At 37.8% G+C, this 24,143-nt stretch overlaps 1 protein-coding gene across 1 annotated transcript in view; it reads left to right on the top strand.

Annotated features, from left to right (window-relative positions):
* The window catches only part of Orc3 (origin recognition complex subunit 3), a 381,867-nt gene that overhangs the window by 11,347 nt on the left and 346,377 nt on the right, over positions 1–24,143 (top strand). Inside the window, exon 2 of the mRNA XM_090390090.1 lies at positions 2,617–2,671. Within this exon, the coding sequence (XP_090246216.1) occupies positions 2,617–2,671 (55 nt within the window). The remainder of the gene's footprint in view (positions 1–2,616; positions 2,672–24,143) is intronic.

The raw sequence follows: 24,143 nt of genomic DNA, 5'->3' as shown, positions 1-24,143 counted from the left end.
CTTTTTTCATCAGACAAAACTTCCCCCTTAATAAACCCATGCTATGACTGCAGTCTTGTCTAGATGATCCTGCAGTGCTTCTTTAGCCAGTGACTCCATTATTTTCCCTGGAACAGAAGTAGGTCTGTAATTACTCATGTCACCTTTTGATCCTCCTTTGTGAATTGTCACATTTGCACATCTCCAGTCCATGGGGACCTCCCCTGAGTCCACAGAAGCTCTTATAATTGTGGCTAAGGGTTTGCTTACTTCCTTTAATATAACTGGATAAATTCCATCTGCCCCAAGTGTCTTCCTTATATTTAACTTCAACAATTTCTTTGCTCTCAGTTATTAGAAAATCACTAAGCTCCATGTTAGAGGTTAATAAGCTTCTGTTCTCCACTTTCCTACAGAATTCCTCATGTGTGAATGTAGACACAAAATGCTCATTCACTTTGTCAGCTACCTGAGCAGAATCCTCATAATCAAACCATCTATATCAAGTGGACTAATCTTATTCATCCCCTTCCTTCTAGAGTTTACATAAGTAAAGAAGTCTTTACTCTTTTTCTTTGAATCCTTTTCCAAAGATTTCTCATAATCTACCCTTCCTTTCCTAACATCCTTTGTTACTTGATTACAGACTATCTTATGTCTACCATTAGGCCTCTGTGTCTCCTGATAATTTATATGCATCCCACACATTTTTCTTCTCTGCCACGAGTCTCATTAGTTCATCTGACATCCATTTAGGGCTAAACCTTGAACAGTATTAATGGCAAATCACCGATACAAAAGCTCTATGAATATTAATGTTGTTGTTGTTGGTTTAGGAATTTATTACGCACATCTGCAACTATGGCCATAGTGCACCAATTAATGTTGTGTGTTATGTACTATGTGATAAAGTTAATTTCGAAAACGTATGTATTGCTTTAAATTATAGTTTATAAGCCCCGTCTAGTACTGATTATACTGCTACAAAACTAAGTGAAACCTTCAAGAATCTCCTACCAAAGTATATCAATACCAAAACAATGGCAGCAAATTTGAATGTTCTTATCAAATACAACACAATGACGACAGAAGTTGATTGTGGTTTTTAATTATAACCATTATTTATATAATAACATATTATCCCAAAATACAAATAAAGTGGAGATCCAAAAATTTAGAATCACTAGTTTTGATTTGCATTTGTGTGATACAAATCTTATCAGCACTGTTACTATATGCCAATTCATTTAACATCACAGGAAGGTTTACCCAAAACCAATATCTTTCAGATGGATTTCAGAAAAATATGAACTAGACACTATGTTCTTCTTACTAACTGAGCAGATTGTATTGATTTAAAAAGGGAAAAAAAAAAAAAAAACAACCTTGCCATAGCTCTGTTGATTATCACAAAAGTTACTGTTAAGCATAAGTTCATTGGGTAATTCACTGCTGCATTGTACTCTCACTGAAATTCCCATTAACAATTGGAATTTGAGTGAGAATGGGTATTGACATCTACTCTGTATGTGTTCACACCAACAAATGACAGCAGCAGTAGGTGTGAGTAGTCATTTGAAATAGTTGATATATAATTTAATGAAAGATTATCATACATGCCATTTAAACTCTGATTAACATTGGGTAACATTTTGCGTTGAGATTCTATATCAGTTGTAAGCAGTCCATGCTGCAAGAATGTAGACTGCTACTACAAATTACAACTATGTTAGCTGAACATGGGATACTTGCATGACACTGGGGACTAAAAATAACTGCACAACCAAGGTAGTTTTGCAGCCATAGTCAGATATACATTTTTCCATCCATTCTAAAATTACATCAAACTGGTCATCTTATGCAATAATGCTTATAGCCATTATTTATAAGAACAGACTGCATTAAGTTGTGTTTCCTGAGTGGGTGATAGCACTAAAAAATAAAAAAAGTCACTTTTGTTGCATGGATTACCATCAAAATTACACAGCAAGTAATATCCTGAAATATGATATGTATACTCTCTTTACCAGCTTCCCTTTTTATTGTAATGTACAGCCTGTATACATTGAGCTATTTGATTAGTAATGGCAGTTAAAAGGAAAATTAACAATATGATATTATGTGTGAGAAATTGATTGAATTTCCCTACAATATTATCTTTCTCATATTATTTACTTATCCGTTGTCGTTTCAACTTCTTGCCTGGTTGGTAAGGAAACCAGTCTTCTCACCATATTTTTTTTCCCAGCTCCTCCTAGCAAATGCCTCCTCTCTCTCCCTCTCTCTCTCTCTCTCTCTCTCTCTCTCTTCACCTCTTCTTGCCATCTTCTTCTTGGCCTTCCTCTTGGTCTTTTACCTAGAGGTAAAAGACCAAGAGGAAGGCCATTTTCATTTCTAACACCCTTTTTGGCAGTCTGTTATCCACCATTCTTTTTACATGATCATTCTTTATTGAGCTATATAAGCTTGCTTTTTTGCATCATTTGGCACTGCTACTACTACTGTTACTGACATTTAGAAGTGTGTGTATATATATATATTTTTTTTTCCCAGTATATTTAAAATATACAAATAATTAATAATAATTTTAATGAATTATTAACTATTGTATTAACTGCTATCCGTATTTTCCTTTAGGCATGTTTTGTACATAAACCACAGCCAAAGAAAAAAAGGAAAAGCAAGAATCTTAGTAAGAAATTAATTTTTGTATATTGATAATAAAATAACTTTTTATGAATATTTATGCACATTTTTTTTAAAACTGTTTTATCTCTGGAAATTAAGTTTTGCATATGGGTTACCCTTTTCAATTGCAATTACATTGCTTGGCAAGACTGGGATCCATATATTGGAGAACTCATAAAATTAAAGAACGAGGTCTAAGTTCCTGAACCATCCAAAGTTTATCTGACATAACTATTCCAAGATTATGTAGGCACTAATTTAGTTATTAGTAATTAACACAAATTGTTACACTGTTAAAAAGCAATAATTTTATTTTCTTGGGTGATTTCAAAATACAGGCAACCCCCATATAACACGGTACTTCAACAACATTGTTTTGCTCTAACACTATTGATAAATTGTGGCAATCCTTGCACAACACGGTACTTCTACAACAAGGTTTCGCTTTAACACGGTTTGATAATTGCTAGAAATCTCGCATATCATGGTGTTTTGGAGCTTTTGTGCTGGGAAAACCCTGCTATTATGTGAGATGTAATTTTCAACGTTTCCATTCCTTTTTGTGAATCCCTACTGTTGATTCACTAATCGTTTCTAGGGGTCACTACCATAAAACAATAAAAACAATTTGCAGTTTCCCGTTTATTGGTCTTTTCTGTTAGTATAATCAATTATAAACAGGTAGTAAACTCGATCTTCTTGCATTTTCTATAGTACCGATAGCTGGAATTCTGTGGAGTTTTAAGTTATTATGGTGAATTGTGTTTCCCCTTCCACGAAATATTCAATCTTTGAAATTGGATGTTTACATACAGTGCAGACATTGCAGTGCTGATTGTTAACATTTGCCATTTTGAAAGTGAGTTCTGTACTGATATCACAGATTATACTGCTGTTTAACATTTATTTTAAATTAAAAACCCCTCACTACGGCTCCTAAAATTAATAAACTTCATACAGAGAAGAAAAGAAGAAAAATATAATCCAAACTATTACTTAGGGTCACCCCGGAAAGTTAATTCATATACCCATGTGTATCGTGTCTGTAAATTGCGTGTGTTCTTTGGTCAATTTGCCTGCTTTGCTGGACAAAAAACTTAGTTTCTGGGGGAAAAACCTTGCCACCTATGCCTGAGACCGAATAACTCAGCCACGGAGTGAAAAAGGCCATAAAAGTTCCTTGCATCATTGATGGGATTCGAACCCGGGCCTTTTTCACCCGGTGTGGGGAGGATGGTGATGATACCACTGCGCTACCCACGCAGACTAAACTTGATATAATAAAGAAAATAGAACGGGATGTAAGCAGGAGTGCATTAATGGCAGATTATAACAATGGATTGTCAACATGTTCATGTTTTTTATGCGCAGTTAATAAAATTGCATTCTTAATGTATTTATTTCTTATTTAGCCTCATTATTTCTGCATTAAACATATTAAAAATAAAACTTTCTAGATAATAGAAAATTCAAAATAACGGCACCTTGAATCCCTGAAGGTGCCATTATTCTGAAAGTCTACTGTAGTAAATATATTTATGATGTTTTTCTTTTGTCTATACTTTGTTTCTGATAGTGCTGCAATTCTTTTTATACTGGTAGGTTAAATGGCTTAAGTCATTACCAACCCCTACCCCCTATGGGACTATAATTGGTCACATCACTCACATTTACTGACCTGCAGCTAGCACACCTGATTTTCATTACTCTTGAATAGTTTCTTTTTGTTATTCAGAGTAACTACTCTATCAATACTTTCTTAATTTTGACCATCTTGAAGGAGCATTGCTTTCTTCTACATTAGTAAATATTTTGACAAACAAAAAAATCAATAAGATGTCACGAAGTGCTGCTCATTCAGCCTGCGACAGCTGCCTTCAAAATGTCAATTACATACTTGTCTGTACATGCCCATGTCACTGAAATCTTTATGAATGGCGCAGAGGACACTCTTCAATATCAAAGGCATCACTGGTTTCTCGAGCATGTTTTACTTGTAGTCAATATAAAGTTCAAGCAGTAAACAACAAGGATAATGACTTCAATAAAAAGAATACTGTGAGAAGGACAACATTAGTCTCGCCTGTTCAAGATCAAGTAAACTTGTTACAGAATGCTCCATTAGTCAATCATGTAATCAGACAGAATGTGAATACATGAGGTGTGAGATCAGCGTAGCACCGACTATCATAATAAAGGAGGCCCATGCATGATTGTTAGTTAGTTTGTTTGTTATTTGGTTTTTAGGAGCATTAGCAACTAAGGCCATATTGCTCCGGGAATATGCGGTGGTCATTCCCTGACCTTTCCACATCCTCTGTATTTGGTGGTGACAGGCTCGAACCCCGGTCTAATCAAGAAGCATGTGCTATGCACTGCTGCTCCTTCCCACCTGGCTACGGAGGCGCACCCATACATGAACTGAGTGTACTCTGACTGAGCTTCAGTTCAATTATACAACTGATACACCACCGTCCTCCCAACTGACTGACTGAACCCTAAATCCGAAGTGACAGGTTTAGGGATCAGTCAGTCATTTATTAATAGTTTGACTGTTGATTTTGTGCTTTCAAAGCTCAGAAATAACATTCTCATGCTACTAAATGACCACTACCACTGGTTCATCTCAGGATGTTGTACAGGTGAGCATTACTGACAGTACTACTGTAATGCCTCTCCTGTCACTATCTGGCTCATCTTCCATCAGCGTCATAGATAGCACCAGGGATAAACCTGTGAGAAATGAGATAAATATGAACCGTACTCTAGCAATACAGGTGGTGGCTTATCACCACCTGTAACAAATTTAAAGTGCCCAGACAAGATCCTTTTCCCAATTAACAATCCATCACCACTTGTGCTAGCACATCAAACCAATTCCCAGGTGCTGGGCACAGATTGCTGAAGCTCTAACCTTACACCCCAACAACTGCATCAGGGTATCTCTGCTAATCACTGACTTGACCTCAGTTTGTTCCAGTGAAACCCAAATCTCAAAATAGATGGAATATAGGTACTGGCACCTCTACTACTTCCAGATTGCAAGCAATCCCCATGAAGAAGTCATCATGCATGTTTCTTGACTGACACTAAATGCTACAGCTGACCAAAATTTTTTTTTTTTTTTTTTTTAATGAAAACCCCTAAGCACAAGAGGTATTAAACATATTGTACTTAGTACTGTGCATGGATTGAAGGTTGAGAAGATGAAAGAAGGTACTTGTTGACATTAGACTTGAATTTCTGTAGACTGCAATTTTCAGGAAATATGTATGAGGGGAGTTGTTCCAGAAAATGGAAGTTGAAGGAATAAATGAGGAAGAAGAAACTTTGGTTCTGTGAGTTTGAAGTTGGACTATAAAAGGATGCTGGCTGGTTGCTGCACATGTTCAGACTGGTTTGGAAGAGAGAGAGAGAGAGAGAGAGAGAGAGAGAGAGAGAGAGAGAGAGAGAGAGAGAGAGAGAGAGAGAGTGGGAATTATAGCAGTCAATTCAGAAGAACAGTGACCGTGGAAGTATCTATAGTAAAAGAATGCTGCAGAAACAGAATGTCTATGAGACAGGGAGTAGAGAAGCTTTGTTAGAGACAGCTCATAAATTAACCTAACTGATCTTTTTTGGATGGAATCTAGAAGCCTGAGAGAGGTTTTGGGAGGCACTACCTCAGATGAGAGAACAATATTCTGTGGTAGGACAGGTTTGTGATTTGTACAGAGTGAATAGCTGTTTGGAAGAAAAGTAACACTGAGAGCGAAAGAAAAAAACCAAGTTTTTAGGTGCAGAGGAAGCAATATAGGTAGCCCTTGATTTATGCTGGGGTTAGGTTCCCTGGGTGGGGGGGACAGGCGCAAATGGAATCTGCACAAATGGAAATTTTAATATCCTGGAGTCAATGGGGAATCACAGGTTTAAGTTCCGGGCACCAAACATTTTGATTATGGTGCCCGGAACCTAACCCTGTGATTTTATAATAAAATTTTAATAAAAAAATGTTTTTTTTCAGTTCATATAATTGACCCAGTGTCAGCAATTGGTTTGCTACCCAGTTAGTTAAGCACTTATCTGGTAGCAATTTGCATCAATTGTTTTATTTTATCAACATTCTTCATAATTGTTGTAATAGTTGAATGAGGCATATTTATAGCCCCAACACATTTGGGGCAGCTTTCACCAGCTTCCATCCTCCGAATAACCTTTATCTTATTTTCCAATGTGATAGATTGACGTGCCTTTTTCACACTTTCATTTGCACTAGGATTCATTGAACTTCTTTTACCAGTCATGGTGTCTCTTTATTCTATTAAATTAAAAACTTTATAACGCAATTGGAAAAAATAATTTGCCAATCATGTTATTAAATTGTGTTAAAAAAATTAATAGTACAATTAAGAAAAAATGTTAGCATAATAAATTTCCAACACGTGTAAATGGCATAAACAACAATCAACTGAAAGCTTCTCTGCATGGACCTTTATCACCTGCATCCACGAGTGGCGACTTTGAGGGTGGGAATCTTTCTCATCTCTGATTGTCTATGATATGGATGCTCTTATTGCTGATTGGCTCAGGTTGTTCTTGATCACATGAACAGTGCATGATACATAGTACAGTATGATGATAAATTTTGTCTGACGATTTTAAACTTTCAATTTATAAAAAAATTGCAAAAATAAATAAATAAAAGCTGGTGCTATTGCAAATCGGTGCAAATTGGATCAGTGCAAAATGAGGGCCACCTATATTTGTGATGTGCTTATGTCAAAGAAATCTATGCTTATCTGTCATCGAAGATAAGCATAGAAGCAGAAGCATCCTTTTTGTGAGATATAAGACAGGACTGAGTTTTAGAAGAATTGAAACCAACTAAATTATCTTTGTCCCACTGGAGAATTACTTGGAGATCAGCATTTAAGGAATTGGTAGAGGATATTCGAGAAGTTGAAGCTGATTGTGTAGGTCAAGGTTTCTGAAACTGAAAAGTGGAATGCAATGTGCTCTCATCAGCAGAACTATGGATAGGATTTCTGGTCAATGGAAGAAGGTCATTAATATATATAAGAGGAAAAGAGTGGGAGAAAGAATTCAATCTTGGGGAACACCTGCATTACTGGAGAAGTTAGAAGACAGAGATTCATTTACCATCACCTGCAGTGAGCAGTCAGAGAAAAAAACTGAATACCCAATTACAAAAGCCAGTTGCCAAACCATACAGTGAAAGCTATTTAGAAGACATTTATCAAAAGAAGATCAAAAGCCTTTGAAATGTCAAGAGCAACTGTTTGGGTTTTACCAACTTTTCCATTGAATTTATCCATGGATGGATAACATAAGCCAGAATATCACCAGTGGATCGACACTTGCAGAATCCATACTGGTGATCATTGATCAGATGGAAGGTTTCTAGGTAGTTTTAGCGTTTGTGGTTAATTAATTTCTCCACTACTTTAGAAAGCGTAGGAGTAAGTGCAGTGGGATGATAATTGGATGGAGATAATTGATAATAATTATGGGTATAATTGGATGGAGATAATTGATAAGAAGCTTAACTCTTGAGCAAATCCTCCTCCCAGGCAGAATCAACCTGCTGTGTCTCACTGAAATGTGTTGAGAGAGAACAGGAGTCACTGGTAGTTGCTGGATTTGCCAGTTTCTTTCATAGTGTGGCAATTTTCTTTAAAGGGCTATGTCTTCACAAAGGTCCAGTTAGGCCATACAGTATGAAGCATCATCAGTAACCCTCAAATACAATAGTAATCTAATTGGTGTTATTATGATCTTTTCCTCCATCACCCACTTACAAAACTATTGTGGGTGTTGCAAATTGGATCATCAATTAGCTACATCCTCCCTCTGCACAGCAAACAGTCTGTGGAAACTTCAGCTTACCTACACCCTTAATGCATCACAAATTGTCACATACAGATATGCAACAAAGTTCCTAGATGCAAAAATTATTAACTTGCTTTAATTTTGTTATTTATTCTATACTCTAAATTTTCCTTGTCACTGAACTTTTGTTTTTGTTTTACTAATTTTCATGCCAAATTGTCTACAATATTTAATTTATTCAGATTTCTGAAGATTTTGTTGTTGTTGTTATTTGGTTTTTAGGAGCATCAGCAACTAAGGCCATATTGCTCCGGGGATATAGCGGTGGTCATTCCCTGACCTTTCCGCATCCTCCATATTTGGTGATCAGGGGCTCGAACCCCGGTCTAATCAACAAGCGTGTGCTACTCACTGCTGCTCCTGCCCACCTGACTACGGAGGCACTCCTGAAGATTTGGGCCACAGTTTAATAACACACTATCGTTTACCAACCAACCATAGCAGCAACTTGCCCTTAATGCCACACTGCTCCAATTTGTATAGTAGTGTTCCATGTGTAACAGTATCAAAAGTTTTTTTCTAAAAATCCAAGTATATGATATCAAAATAATTTTTTGCATCCAGTTCCTTTATGACCATATCGTAGTATACAATCAAATTGGTCAAATAAGACTTTCCATTAACAAACCTATGCTGTGTCTGAACTATAACTGCAGTGCTTCTTTAACCAGTGACTCCATTATTTCCCCAGAACAGAAGTTAAACTAACAGGTCTGTAATTACTTGTGTCATCCTTTAATTCCCCCCCCCCTTGTGAATTGTCTAGTCCATGGGGACCTCCCCTGAGTCTAAGGAAGCTCTCATAATTATGGCTAAGGGTCTGCTCACTTCCTTTGCTGCCTCCTTCAATATAACTGGATAGATCCCATCCACCCCATGTGCCTTTTTTATGTTTAACTTCAATAGTTTCTCCTCCACTTTACTCTCAGTTATTACAAAATCATTTAGCTCCTTGCTTAAGTTTGATAAGCTTTTGTCCTTCACTTCCCCACAGAATTCCTCATGTGTGAATTTAGATGCAAAATATTCAATCAGTTTATCAGCTATTTGAGCAGCATCATCGATAGTCAAACTATCTATGTTAAGTGGACCAATCTGATTCATCCCCTTCCTTACATATGTAAAGAAATGTTTTCTGTTTTTCTTTACATTCTTTGCCAAAGATTTCTCGTTATCTGCCTTTGCTTACCTAACCTGCTTTGTGACTTGATTACAGACCTTATAATTTATCACCTGTTAATTTATATGCATCCCATTCATTTTTCTTCTCTATCACAAGTCTCATTAGTTGTGACATCCATTTAGGCCAAAACCTTGAACAATATTTCTTAGTTGGTATGGATAGCTTAGTAGCTTCCAATATTAATTCCTTGAATGCTTCCCATTTAGAATTTTCTGTTGGTAAAATCATCAGCTGGTCCCAATGTATAGAATTTAAAAATTGTCTGAGACCACTGTACTCGCCGTTGCGAAAACAGAAACCCTTCTGTTTACCCCCCCAGGGTAGCTACATCTTTGAGTAATTCCCACATCAGCACACTGTGATCACTGCCACCTAATTGTTCCTTTATCTGCAGGTTCTTAATGCATGAAGGATCACTGGTGATAATCAGATCAAGAGTATTACTCTCTCTAGTTGCCTCTCGAACATGCTGCTGCTGTAGAAAACAATCATCTAGTAAATCCACAAAGCCTTGTTAGTGTGCGAGTGACCAACTCACAAAAAAAGTTTCAGTCAATATCTGGGAAGTTAAAATCCCCCATTATAAGGCAGTCTGATTTTCTGGCCCACTCTATTTCTCTATAGAGTTGTTCATTGTACACATCAGAGTCATTAGGCCTATAACACACTCCTACTCTCAATTTTGCTTTCCCAGTGCTTATGTCACATCAAACTGACTCAAGAGTGCACTGTTGTTTTTTAACTAACAGCGTCACCCTTCCTCCCCTCTTATCCTGTCTATCCTTTCTGTACACATTGTACTTGCCAAATTCCAATTCTGAATTCCGTATATCAGTATGACACCACGTTTCTGATATTCCAACAATATCTGCCTTTGATGTTCTCACCAGCACTTCAAATTCATCAAATTTGTTCACTATACTCCTAGAATTGGTGTACATGCAAGTATACGTGCGCCTGTTCTTACTCTTAGTAACTCTAACACAGCCGATGTATTTCCTTGTTCCACGATGACTCCCAGCAGTCCTCGAAATCCCCAGCACCTTGTTTTCTAGGCTGCTGCTCATTTCAATAGAAGCAGTGCAAGAATCATTTTCACTTCTGCCTGCAGCTACTCTATTACTCTGTGATTTCCCCCAAGCTAGTAGTTTTCTGATCCGTGTAACACTGCTTCGATAGCATCAGCAAATAATCCTGCACCTTTTCTGTCTCACTGTGTCCCATCCCTGTAGAAGCAGTCGCTCCTGTTAACAAGCACAGACCACTGTGAAAAAAATTCTACGCCATGAGCCTCACACAATCTCTCCAGGGCCGAATTGATTTACAAGGCTCTCATCATATTCTGGACAGAATTGCAGATATTCTCAAATTTATCCCTAACTCGCGACTTTTTTTCAACATTGACCTGTACTTGTAAGTAAGTCCGCAGATCTCCTACTCTTAATGTCACGAAACTATAATTTTGTTATAGTAGGACTTATATTCCATATTTTTTAGCACAGACAGAAAACAGATGCTGAATCATATGAAAGGCATTGATCTCTAAAATTTTAAGGCTGTTACCATAATTTACCCTAAATTATACTGGTAAAAAAAAAAAAACTTCTTTATTAAGAGAAGTGTAATATTACTTATTAGTAATGTTGTACTGCCCCCTTCACATGGCTCTTTCTGTGCTTGGCATCTAATCAGTATAGCATCTGAAAACCAAGGTTTTCTCACAAGATGAGAAATGCCAAAAGGTGTGAAACTAAATTTTCAGAAATAATCTAATGTAAATTTAAAAAAAAAAAGATTTTTTATAAAATTAGAATAAATAATAAAGTAAATAAATAAATAAATAAACAAAAATAAACTAGGAATGTTTTCCCTCCTCAAATAACTTTTGAGGAGGGAAAAAAAAAACACCTATCCAGCTGAATTTTGAATGTCCTCCCCAAGCTGTCAGCCTCAGCTACCCATAGATTAGTACGTTGGCATTCGAGGTGAGCGGACGCGCTTAGACAGGGCTCCTCAGTTAAGTGGTTTACTTTTGGATAGTGCTTTTAAATAATTGATTTATTTAGATATTGTTGGATTATTTTGTTATAGGTTTTCCTGTAACTGTTTGATTTTAATAATATTATAGATATAATTTTTTAAAGTTACTTTCATTGATATTTATTTAATTTTATAATGGTAGTTACGAGATCTGCCTTAAACACGTCACAGGGTATCGTGACTCACACGGAAATAGCAGATGGCGATTTACGGGTGAGTCATGATTTAATCCGTTGTGGAACCTGTGGAATGTTTTCCAAGGTCGACCTGGTGACTAATCCTACCTCACCTGGGGATTCTTTTCTTTGTGATCGATGTAAGGAGTGCACCGATCTTAAATTACAATTTGGTGCACTGATGGAACAATTTGAATCCCTGAAAAAACGAGTGCTTGCCCTCGAAAATAATGCTTCTGGGAGCTCGTCAGGGACTCAAAACTCCAGCAATCTACCAAGTGATGCACACCCAATTCGAGCCTCAAAACAGAAAAACCAAGTGCAAACTACTCTGGTTAAAAAGGACATTGTTTTATTAGGAGACTCCATTGTCAGGGAAACGGGGAATATTTTTTGTAATAAGGATAGGTGGAGCAGAACCAGGGTATGTCTGCCGGGAGCAACTATTGATGATGTCACCAACAGACTGTCAGATTTTAAAGGGGGTAAAGAAAATATTATTATTCATGTGGGAACAAACGATATTAAACGTACACGATCTGACGATTTGTTGGAAAAATACAGGACCATGCTGAGGAAATGTCGCGAGCTAGGCCATAATGTCTATGTGTCTGCAATTCTGCCCAGACACGATAGGAGGGATTATATGTTAAGAGCCTTGTGGATTAACTCAAGACTTGAAGGAATCTGCAAGGCTTTAGGGGGTAAATTTCTGTCAACATGGCCCACACTTGTAGGTAGAAGGAATTTGTTTTGTAGAGACGGGATACACTTAAACAAAGGTGGTGCAAAGGTTTTTGCCAGTATTATTGAGGATACCTTAAAGGCTCAGGGAAACTGCTAGTTAGGGGGGATGTGGGTAATACTGACACGCGTTTATCTGATAATATTGGTCAATGTAACTCTTGCACATACCTTAAGAGTTCTTATCTGTTACCCCAACTGGACGTATTATCTAGATGTTCTGGGGGCAAAGACGTTTCACGTGAGCAGGTAGCTAATATCAGGGAAGAGAGCCTAAAAAACTTCAAGGGTTGTGTTAGGGTTGTTAAATATACAAGAACAGTAAATCTTAATTGTTTATACAGTAACGTTAGAAGTGTCGTCAATAAAATGAGCGAATTCGAACTGCTGGTTAAAACAAGTAACGCGGACATAATAGGGCTTACGGAGACGTGGTGCCACCCGGAAATTGGGGATGATGAGTTTCAGTACGGCTTGTATAATGTATTTAGGAAAGATAGAGTAGATAGAAGGGGTGGTGGGCTAATGCTTCTTATCAGAAGCAGCCTGAGTGCGACGATAGCTTTCCCGGATTCAGACATTTCACATGCTAGTATAGAGTCTGTATGGTGTGAGATAGTTGGAAACAAAGGTATAATGCGAGTAGGAGTAATCTACAGACCAGGTGATTGTGAAGATTATGACAAAAGCCTCTACATGCAAATGGAATGGGCAAGTAAGCGTCAATGCCTTATTATGGGTGATTTCAATTTGCCTCTAATTGATTGGAGTAAATGGGAAGGAAACTCGACATGGGGAACAAAATTTTTAAATCAACTAGATGACTGTTATTTGTATCAACATGTCAGGGAAAGTACTAGAGAAAAGAATATCCTAGACCTCATCATCACACATGAATCAGATGACATAACAGGGCTGACAGTAGAGGAACCAGTAGCAGGAAGTGATCACGGAGTTCTACGGTGGATGATGACGAGAGAGGTAGCAGAAGTAAAAGGCAAAGGAATGGGTTTTAATTTCAGAAAAGGAAATTACGATGCCTTAAGGTACTACATGGCCTCTATTAACTGGGTAGATATCGCGCAGAGAATGAATACAATTGAACTGTGGTACGCTTTTAAAACATTAATCACAGATGCCTTGAATGCGTATATACCATTAAAAAAATACTCCACGAGAAGGGTTCCAAGTTGGATGAATAGTGAAGTTGCCACATTACTTGAGCAGAAAAAGGTGGCATGGAAAAGTTACAGAGCAATAAAAAGTACTGAAACCTATAACAGCTACAAGGTGATGTGTAATAGAGCCACAGAAAAGGTTCGACAGGCAAAGGCAGTTTATGAGAAATCACTAGCAAACAGAGCAAAGAGGGGGGATAAAGAATTCTTCACATATATAAATGCCAAGAAGAGCAGGACAAACCAGATCGGACCTTTACGTAAGGGAAAGGGGATAGTAATAAATACACCAGCTGCCGTTGCAGATGAACTCAACAGTTATTTTGCATCGATATTTACAAATGAAAAGCCTTTTGTGGCAATGGGAAATTGTGGGAGCGAAGTTAAAAAATATGTAATTAATGATATTGAAATTTCGCAAGACTATTTAATGAAAAAACTTTCGAGCCTACAGACCAGTAAGGCTCCTGGAGTTGATGGAATATACCCTATAATCTTAAGAGAGGCGGCAAGCGAGTGCATTGAACCACTGAGGCTCATTATGCGAGCATCCCTAGACTCTGGGGAGATTCCCTTGGATTGGAAAAGTGCAAATGTATCTCCCATACATAAGGGTGGCTCTAAAAGTGAAGTGGGAAATTATCGACCTGTCAGTCTGACTTCAGTAGTAGGGAAAATCATGGAGGCAATGATCAAGGGTAGAATTCAGGATCATTTGGATCGAATTGAAATTCTCAAGGATACTCAGCATGGTTTTGTAAAGGGAAAATCATGTTTAACAAATCTGGTTCGCTATTTCGAAAGGGTCACTCACGAGCTGGATTTAGGGAATAATTTCGACATTGTTTATTTAGATTTCAGCAAAGCTTTTGACTCAGTCCCACATGAGCGGTTGCTTTATAAGCTGGAACAGGTTGGAATCACTGGGAAAATCCTTAGATGGATAGAAGGATGGCTTCAGGGCAGGAGGCAGAGGGTTGTGATAAATGGCTATTCCTCAGATTGGGTTGATGTAAGAAGTGGGGTTCCCCAAGGATCAGTATTAGGACCACTGTTGTTTTTAATTTTCATAAACGACATTGATGAAGGAATAGAGGGCGTGATGTCTAAATTTGCAGATGATGTCAAAATTGGTAGAGTAGTTAATGATCACTGTCAAGCTGAGCTTCTTCAGAGAGACCTAGATAGACTTCAAGAATGGTCAGAAAAATGGCAGCTGTGCTTTAATCCAACAAAGTGTAAGGTATTACACCTGGGAAACAGTAATCCCAAAATAACTTATTCACTTGGTGGAGTTCAACTAAACCCAGTACTGGAGGAAAGGGACTTGGGTGTTACGATACGGTCAGACATGAAATTCTCTGAGCATTGTAAACAGGTTGCAAGGAAGGCCCATGGTGTCCTATCGATGATCTATCGAACTTTTGCAAGTAGAGATAGGGACGTGATAATCCCATTATATAAGGCTTATGTTAGACCACACTTGGAATACTGTGTTCAAGTATGGAGACCGCACCTAAAGAAAGATATCGAGCTTCTTGAAAGGGTGCAAAGAAGGGTAACTCGCCTGGTGAGATCGGCAAAAGGGCGTCCTTATGAAGAAAGACTTCGAATATGTGGTTTGCAGAGTTTGGAAACTAGACACCTTAGAGGAGATTTGATTGAGGTGTTTAAGGCTCTGAGAGGCATCAGTAAAATGAATGAGGACAAAATTCAAGATTATAAATGATGCTAGAACTAGGGGGCATAAATTCAAGTTACGGGGGGAAATGTTTAGATTGGACTGCAGAAAGTTTTATTTTAGCCAGCGAGTTATAAATTACTGGAATAAGTTGCCTTCATGGGTGGTAGAGGCCGACAGTTTGGGGAAATTCAAAGGTCATCTGGATAGTACTTTCGGGTAAGGGAAGCGCATAGGATGATAGGTGTAATTTCCTTTTTATTTATTTTTTATTTCATTTTATTATTATTTTTTTTATTTATTAATTATTATTATTTAGTTATTTATTTTATTTATTTTTTGTGTTTATCATTGTTTTGTTCGGATTTTTTTTTTTTTTTGGCTGGTGCAGCATAAGCCATAGGCTTTCTTGCACCATACGGCCGTTACTAATACTAATACTAATACTAATAGAGGTATTATATTCTAGCAATAAACAAGTTGATGGCTAAAAAACAATTTCCTACAATCTAATTTGGCTAATTTATGTTCCTGCAAACATAACAGTGAAACTTTTGCCTTTATTCATTTGGTTAACCCCTTTCAGAACCTTATAAACCCCAGAATCCTCTCCGGGGCACCTGGTTACCAAACTCTATATACCACATATTTGAGGCGCCTCAGTAGCCAGGTGGGAAGGAGCAGCAGTGCGTAGCACACGCTTCTTGATTAGACCGGGGTTCGAGCCCGTCACCACCAAATACGGAGGATGCGGAAAGGTCAGGGAATGACCACCGCATATCCCAGAGCAATATGGCCTTAGTTGCTAATGCTCCTAAAATCCAAATAACAAATAACTACATATTTGAAATCTTTCCTCATTTTTGCCTCCCTTTTGAAGATCGCACCAAGTTGGCTTGTCATTGGACCCTTTGTAGAATCTCGGTGTCTTTTTTAGTTGCAGTCTCTGTACTTGAACACAGTATTTCAAGTGCAGTCTTACAAATGCCTTATAAAGGGAATTATGATCCCTTTCCTCTCTATAAACAAATGTTTGATAGATCATCAACGGGACACTATGGACTCTCCTTGCTGCCTGTATACACTACATGGGGAACTTCAAGTCTGCCTTTGTCATAACTTCCAAATCCCTTTCTTTTTTTACTGTTTTAAATTCAACCCACCAAGTGTATAAGTTATTTTTCGGATTGCTATTCGCGAAGTATAAGACCTTACATTTTGCTGTATTAAAACTTAAATGCCATTTTGTGTGACCATTCTTGAAGCCTATCCAATGATCAGCACTGCTTGGTGCTGATCATTACTGAATCATTACAATCTTCAAAATTTGCCATTATGTCATTTCTCTCTCCCTTTGTTGATGTCATTAGAAACAACAGTGGTTCTAGAACTGATTCTTGGGGTACCCAACTTTTAACATTAGCTCAATAACTGTTTTCAAAGCTCTTTGTCTCCTGTCTTGAAGCTAGCATGCAATCCATCTTAGAATTCTTCCCATGATCTCACATGTTCCAGCTTAAACAGTTAACTCTCACGAGGTTCCAAATTAAATGCTTTGCTAAAATCTAAATACGCAACGTTGAAATTATTTTCTACATCCAGCTCATGAGTCACTATGTTGAAATGTCCTTCAGAATTTCATTTCTATCCAAATGATCTGTATTGCACTCTGAATCATTGCCTCCATAATTTTCTCTTCTACTGAAGCCAGATTTACTGGTCTGTAGTTACCAACTTTGTCCTTAGAACTGCTTTTATGTGTCAGCAATATACTGGCACTTCTCTGGTCCAAAGGAATCTCTCCCGAGTCCACAGGTGCCCTCAGAATAAACCATAATGGATCAATGCACTCTCTCACCACATACTTCAAAATTATTGGTATATGCTATCAACTCCAGGAACCTTACTTGTCTTTAGGCTCAGAAGTTTTTCTAATTTTCAAGTCTTCTATAATTTTACTGCGTAGCCTCTCTTACACAGATTCTCCCCACTGTGAAGAGTGCATCTGTAAAGATTGATGTGTGAAGTATCTGTTCAGTTCTTCCACAATATTACCTGAGACTTTCATACACCTGTTATGCAAATATGCAATGTAAAGTTGAATCTTGTTAATACAAATTTTCATGTTTTGTAATAACAAGGTTTGTAGTAATGAGGTCTCCCAAACATGTCAGAATTTTACCGTATTTTATTATTTTTTTGTTAATACATACTACAGGTGTGGGGCCATTTATCCAGCTAGCCAGTAACCTGAGGGTTGCTGGATAGGGGGTTTTTCCAGAATTCGGTTAGCCAGGCCTAAATTGCACAAAAAACACAAGAAGAAATGCAAGAAAATAAAATATGAATATTTATTGAGCTGAGTTGATTCACATGCTTGCTAACAGGAGAGACTGCTTCTACACGGATGGGATACACTTAAATAGAAAGGGTGCAAGAATGTTTGCTGATGCTATCAAGAAATGTTAGGTGGTTTGGAAAACTGCTAGCTTGGCGGGGGGGCGGGGATTCACAGACTAAAAGATTAACAGTAGCCACAGGCAGAGGTGAAAGCGATTCTTGCACTGCTATTGTAATGCGCAACGCCTAGAGAGCAAGTTGATGGGGATTTCGAGAGCTGCTGGGAATCATCATGGAACAAGTAAATACATCGGCTGTGTTCGGGTAACTAAGAGTAAGAACAGGTGCATGTATACTTGCATGTACACCAATGCTAGAAGTATAGTAAATAAATTTGATGAATTTGAAGTGCTGATCAAGGCATCAAAGGCAGATATTATTGGGATATAAGAGATTTGGTGTTGCACAGATATAAGCAATGCAAAATTGGAATTTGGGGAGTACAATGTGTACAGAAAGAATAGACAGGGTAGGAAGGGAAGAGGGGTTATGCTGTTCGTTAAGAAACACACAAAATCTAAGGAAGTGCATCTAGTTGACATGGGTGGTCAGTGCAATGTTGAGTTAGTTTGGTGTGACATAAGCATTGGGAGATCAAAATTGAGAGTAGGAGTGTGTTATGGGCCTAATGACTCTGATGAGTACAACCAACAGTTGTGCAGAGAAATAGAGTGGACCAGTAAATCAGAATGCCTTGTAATGGGGGATTTTAACTTTCCAGGTATTGACTGGAACTTGTGGGTTGGTCACTCGCATGGTATGCAAGACTTGCGGATTTATTGGAGGATTGTTTTCTACAGCAACATGTTCAAGGAGCAACCAGAGGGAGTAATACTCTTGATCTGATTATCAGCAGTTGATTATTCATGCATTAAGAATTTGCAGATAAAGGAACCACTAGGTGACAGTGATCACAGCGTACCGATGTGGGATTTATTTAAAGATGTAACTACCATCAAGGGTAAAGTAAATGGTTTTTACTTTCTTAAAGGAGACTACAGCGGTCTCAGACAGTTTTTAAATGCTATACAGTGGGATCAACTGATGATATTACCAACTGTGAATTCTAAATGGGAAGCCTTCATGGACTTAATCTTGGAGGCTACTAGGCTTTTCATACCAACTAAGAAATACTCTTCAAGGTTCAGACTTACATGGATGTCAGATGAATTAATGAGGCCGTGGCAGAGAAGAAAAATGCATGGGATGCATATAAATTATCAGGCGACACAGAAGCCTATGGCAGATATAAGCTAGTCTGTAATTAAGTCACAACGAAGGTTAGACAGGCAAAGGAAGAATATGAGAAATCTTTGGCAAAGGATGTAAAGAAAAACGGCAAAGAGCTTTTTACTTATGTAAATTCTAGAAGTAAGGGGATGAATCAGATTGGTCCACTTAACATAGATGGTTCGACTATTGATGATCCATTGAGTAGCTGATAAACTGAATGAGTATTTTGCATCTACGCTCACACACGAGGAGTTATTCAAGCAGGGGAATGCGAGAAGTTTATTGAACTCTAACAGGGAGCTAAGTGATTTTGTAATAACTGCGAGCAAAGTGGATGAGAAATTGTTTAAGTTAAACATAAAAAAGGCACTTTGGGGTGGATGGAATTTATCCAGTTATATTGAAGGAGACGGCAAGGGAAGTTAGCAAACCCTTAGCCATAATTATGAGAGCATCCTGAGATTCATGGGAGGTCCCCGTGGACTGCAGCTCTGCAAATGTATGCCCAATTCACAAAGGCGATTCAAAGGGGTGACACAAATAATTATAGGCCTGTTAGTTTAACTTCTGTTCCGGGGAAAATAATGGAGTCACTGGTTAAAGATGTAATAGAGGATCGCCTAGACAAGACTACAGTAATAGTTCAGACACAGCATGGGTTTGTTAAGGGGAAGTCTTGTCTGACCAATTTGATTGGATACTACGATGTGGTCACAAAGGAACTGGATGCAAAAAATAATTTTGATATCCTATACTTGGATTTCAGGAAAGCTTTTGATATTGTTGCACATGAAAGACTGCTGCACAAATTGGAGCTGTATGGCATTAAGGGCAAGTTACTGCAATGGATAAAGCGATGGTTGAGTGGGAGATGGCAGAGAGTGGTAATAAATTGACACTGCTTTACGTGGTGTAATGTTATTAGTGGAGTCCCCCAGGGTTCGGTGTTGGGCTCATTGTCGTTTTGTGTATTTATCAATGATATCGATGAAGGTATATCAGGCTTAATGTCCAAGTTTTCGGGTGATACAAAGGTTGGCAGGGTTGTTAATGACAGTATACTACTGCAACAGGATCTAGAAAAGTTAGGCAGATGGTCTGAGAAGTGGCAACTGAAGTTTAACATTGACAAATGAATGCAAAGTACTGCATATGGGTAGCAGTAACCCAAGAGAAACATACCAACTGTGTGGTACTACACTCAGGAAAGTGGAGAATGAAAAAGACCTGGGGATAATTGTGCAGTCAGATATGAAGTTCTTGAGCAGTGTAGACGGGCTGCCAGAGCAGGTCATGGAGTTTTGTCAATGATTTATAGGAAGTTTGCTAGCAGAGACAAGGAGGTGCTTATCCCTTTGTATAAGGCAGTGGTCAGGCCACACCTTGTGTACTGCATACAGGTCTATAAGCCTCATTTTAGGAAGGATGTAGAGTTGCTAGAACGAGTACAGAGAAGATTAAGAAGATTGATGAGAGGAACAAAGGGGTTCTCTTACCAGGAGAGGCTTAAATTCTGTCAGTTGCAGCATCTGCGAGGTGATCTGATTGAGGTGTTCAAGGCCTTGAGTGGTTTGAGCAGGCTCAATGCTTTTGGAATACTTCTGTTTGCTCAGATTGAGAACCTGAGGGGGGCTTAGATTCAAATTGAGAAAGACAGTTGTAGAATAGATGTGTGGAAGTTTGCCTTTAGCCAGCGGGTAGTTGATTGCTGGAACACACTTCCATCTGTTGTTGTGGAAGTTGATAGCTTAAATAAATTTAAGGCTAAACTATACAAACATTTGGAATGACCAGATGGATGAAATGGGAAGGTTTTTTTGTAAGCTTACTTTCTTTCATCATATGCCTCAACTAATGCTAATATCAATTACATGGCATCATCAGAAGAAATATCTTGACAGTTTTGGGAAGATGTAGTTGATGGGATAGACACCCAGAAGTTGAAGGCTGGGATTCAGGTATAGATGCTGTACATGTTGCCTGTAGAGTTTACCTTGGAAGCCAGTTTCTGAAATATATCCTTTAAAGTAAGTTGTTTTAGATAGTTTAGTTTTTCTTTTATAAGCAGTTCTTGAATTTTATAAAGAGACATTATGTGATGCTCTGTAGCAAAACTCTTCCGTTCTGTTCCATTCCACGATTCAGTTCTTCTGTAAGGCTTATCATTCTTTCAGTACCGATTTTTTTTTTTTTTTCAACATTATCATCATCCTCATCACTCTTGTTACCTTCATTTTCATTCATTACCAACTGGAGCATCATCATCAATATGGAGGCACTCTTCCACTGCATTATAATCCAACAGCTGGGCCTCAGGACATGGCAAACCTTTAGCAAAATTCAACAAGTTATTGACAATTTTCTTCTCTCTTGACATCCTAAGTCCAACGAAATCATGTTCTTGTTCATGATCATCATCAAAGACTGATTCTTTCCATAAATTATTCCAACCATGTTTTTAAGTGTCTTCATCAACCTTGTCCCAGGCTTTTGCAGCAATCCAGATTGCATCCTTGATATTAATATCTTTTTGAAATCTTTATTCCATATTCCAACACCCTTGTTGCATTCTATGCATTAATTCATTCTTATAGATTGCCTTGAATGAACTCAGTATCTCTTGATCCATTGGCAGGATCAAGGACGTACAGTTAGGTGGTAGATATGTGGTAAACACATTATCTTTGATAAGAAACTGTGTGTTAGGATGTGCCGCACAATTATCAAGATTAACATTATCATGCTGTCACTGGGAAGCCCTGCAGAAGTAAAATGTGTTTTAGCCTCTGGTACAAAATGGTTTTCAAACCAATCAAGGAAGTTTGGTTTGGTAACCATGCTTGTTTGTTTGCCTTGTAAATAACTGGAAAGACGCTTGCTCCATTGAAAGCACTTGGATTTTAGCTTTTACCAATAACAAGCAGTTTAATTTTATGTGACTCCAGCATTTGCACAACCTGAAACTGCTATCCTTTCTTTTGAGTCTTAAACCCACTGGGTGCTGATTCCTCAGGTGCAACAACAGTTTTTCCAGCAATATACCTCCAATATAAAGAATTATCCACCTGCTCTGCAGTAAACTTGTTATCATCAATTAATTTTGCAAACTCACCCAAATATGCCTCTGCAGCATCATAATCAGCTGATGCTTTTTTCACCACACACTGCCAAGATACTAAGACCATTACGTTTCTTAAATTTTGCATACCAGCCTGATGTATACTCACAGGGTTTTTAATGCATTACTGCTCTTGGAAATGTTTAGCCTTGGCCATGATAATAGAACAATTGAGAGAGTATTTTTTCACTTCGGTGCTGTTGGATCCGTTCCATTAACACTGTCTATTTCTACCTTCTTTGTCTGGTGTAATGTCTCACTGAATTCCAAAGACTAGGGTAAATCACTATAACCATAAAATTTTAACAGTTTTTCTATCCTTTTCACCAAATCATAGACTGTAGATGAACCAATACCATACATATCACACAAAAACTTGACTGATGTATCTTTGTCCAGACGTTTTAGTATCTCCACCTTATCCTTAATGTTTAGAGACACTCTCTTCCTTTTGGTAGTCTTACCACCCAGAGATTTCTCTGCAGGCCTTCTTGACATAATGACTATGGGTATAAGTGAACTTATTACTGTAGTTAAAAACTACAGTAGTAAGAATTTTTAAAAAGTATTTTTTAAAAATAAAAATAAATCTAAGATATATTAATATTCTTAGAACTTTTAAAGAAGTTTCTTTTTCTTTCAGTCGTGTTCGATATTGCATACTTCGCCAGTCGGTTGTTTCCTAATAGCAAATGAATATTTTTAGTTCATATTATAGTTCGTATTAAATGGGATGCGATTGCAAATTTTCAATCTCAACTTCACAGACAACAAATTTTCTTTCAGATATAAGCAATGCAAAATTGGAATTTGGGGAGTACAATGTGTACAGAAAGAATAGACAGGGTAGGAAGGGAAGAGGGGTTATGCTGTTCGTTAAGAAACACATAAAATCTAAGGAAGTGCATCTAGTTGACATGGGTGGACAGTGCAATGTTGAGTCAGTTTGGTGTGACATAAGCATTGGGAGATCAAAATTGAGAGTAGGAGTGTGTTATGGGCCTAATGACTCTGATGAGTACAACTAACAGTTGTGCAGAGAAATAGAGTGGACCAGTAAATCAGAATGCCTTGTAATGGGGGATTTTAACTTTCCAGGTATTGACTGGAACTTGTGGGTTGGTCACTCGCATGGTATGCAAGACTTGCGGTTTTATTGGAGGATTGTTTTCTACAGCAACATTTTCGAGGAGCAACCAAAATAGCATATAATAAAATTTGCATTTGGCACCCCCTTACAAGGTTGTGCTCTGGATATGTGCCCTGGTTGCCTTGCCCTTACTATGGCACTGTTAACTTGTGTATTAACTTAGTCATGTATACATATACTGTATTTTTTTATTTATTTATTATAATAATTATTATTTTTTTTTATGTAAACCCCAAACACGAGAGGTATTAGAGCCTATAATACTTAGTACCGTGCTTGGGTTGGAGGTTGAGAAGATGAAAGAAGATATTTGTTGACATTGGACTTGAACTTCTGTAGACTGTAATTTTCAGGAAATACGTATGAAGGAAGTTGTTCCAAAAAACGGCAGTTGAATGAATAAACGAGGAAGATGAAAAGTTGATTCTGTGAGTTTGAAGTTGGACAGTAAATGGATGTTGGCTGGTGGCTGCACGTGTTCGGACTGTTTTGAAAGAGAGAGCGGGAATTATAGAAGCCAATTTAGAAGAATAGAGCCCATGGAAGTATCTGTAGAAGAGGCATGCAGCAGAAACAGCACGTCTATGAGACAGCGAGTGGAGAGACTCTGTTAGAGATGAATCATTAATTAACCTAACTTCCCTCTTCTGAATGGAATCAAGAAGCCTGAGAGAGGTTTTGGGG

This window comes from Mastigoproctus giganteus, chromosome 1 (assembly GCF_048544385.1).
Source record: "Mastigoproctus giganteus isolate SK-2022 chromosome 1, ASM4854438v1, whole genome shotgun sequence".
Taxonomy (NCBI): Eukaryota; Metazoa; Arthropoda; class Arachnida; order Uropygi; family Thelyphonidae; genus Mastigoproctus; species Mastigoproctus giganteus.
The sequence above is the reverse complement of the archived record's forward strand: the minus strand, read 5'-3'. Positions and strand labels throughout refer to the sequence as shown.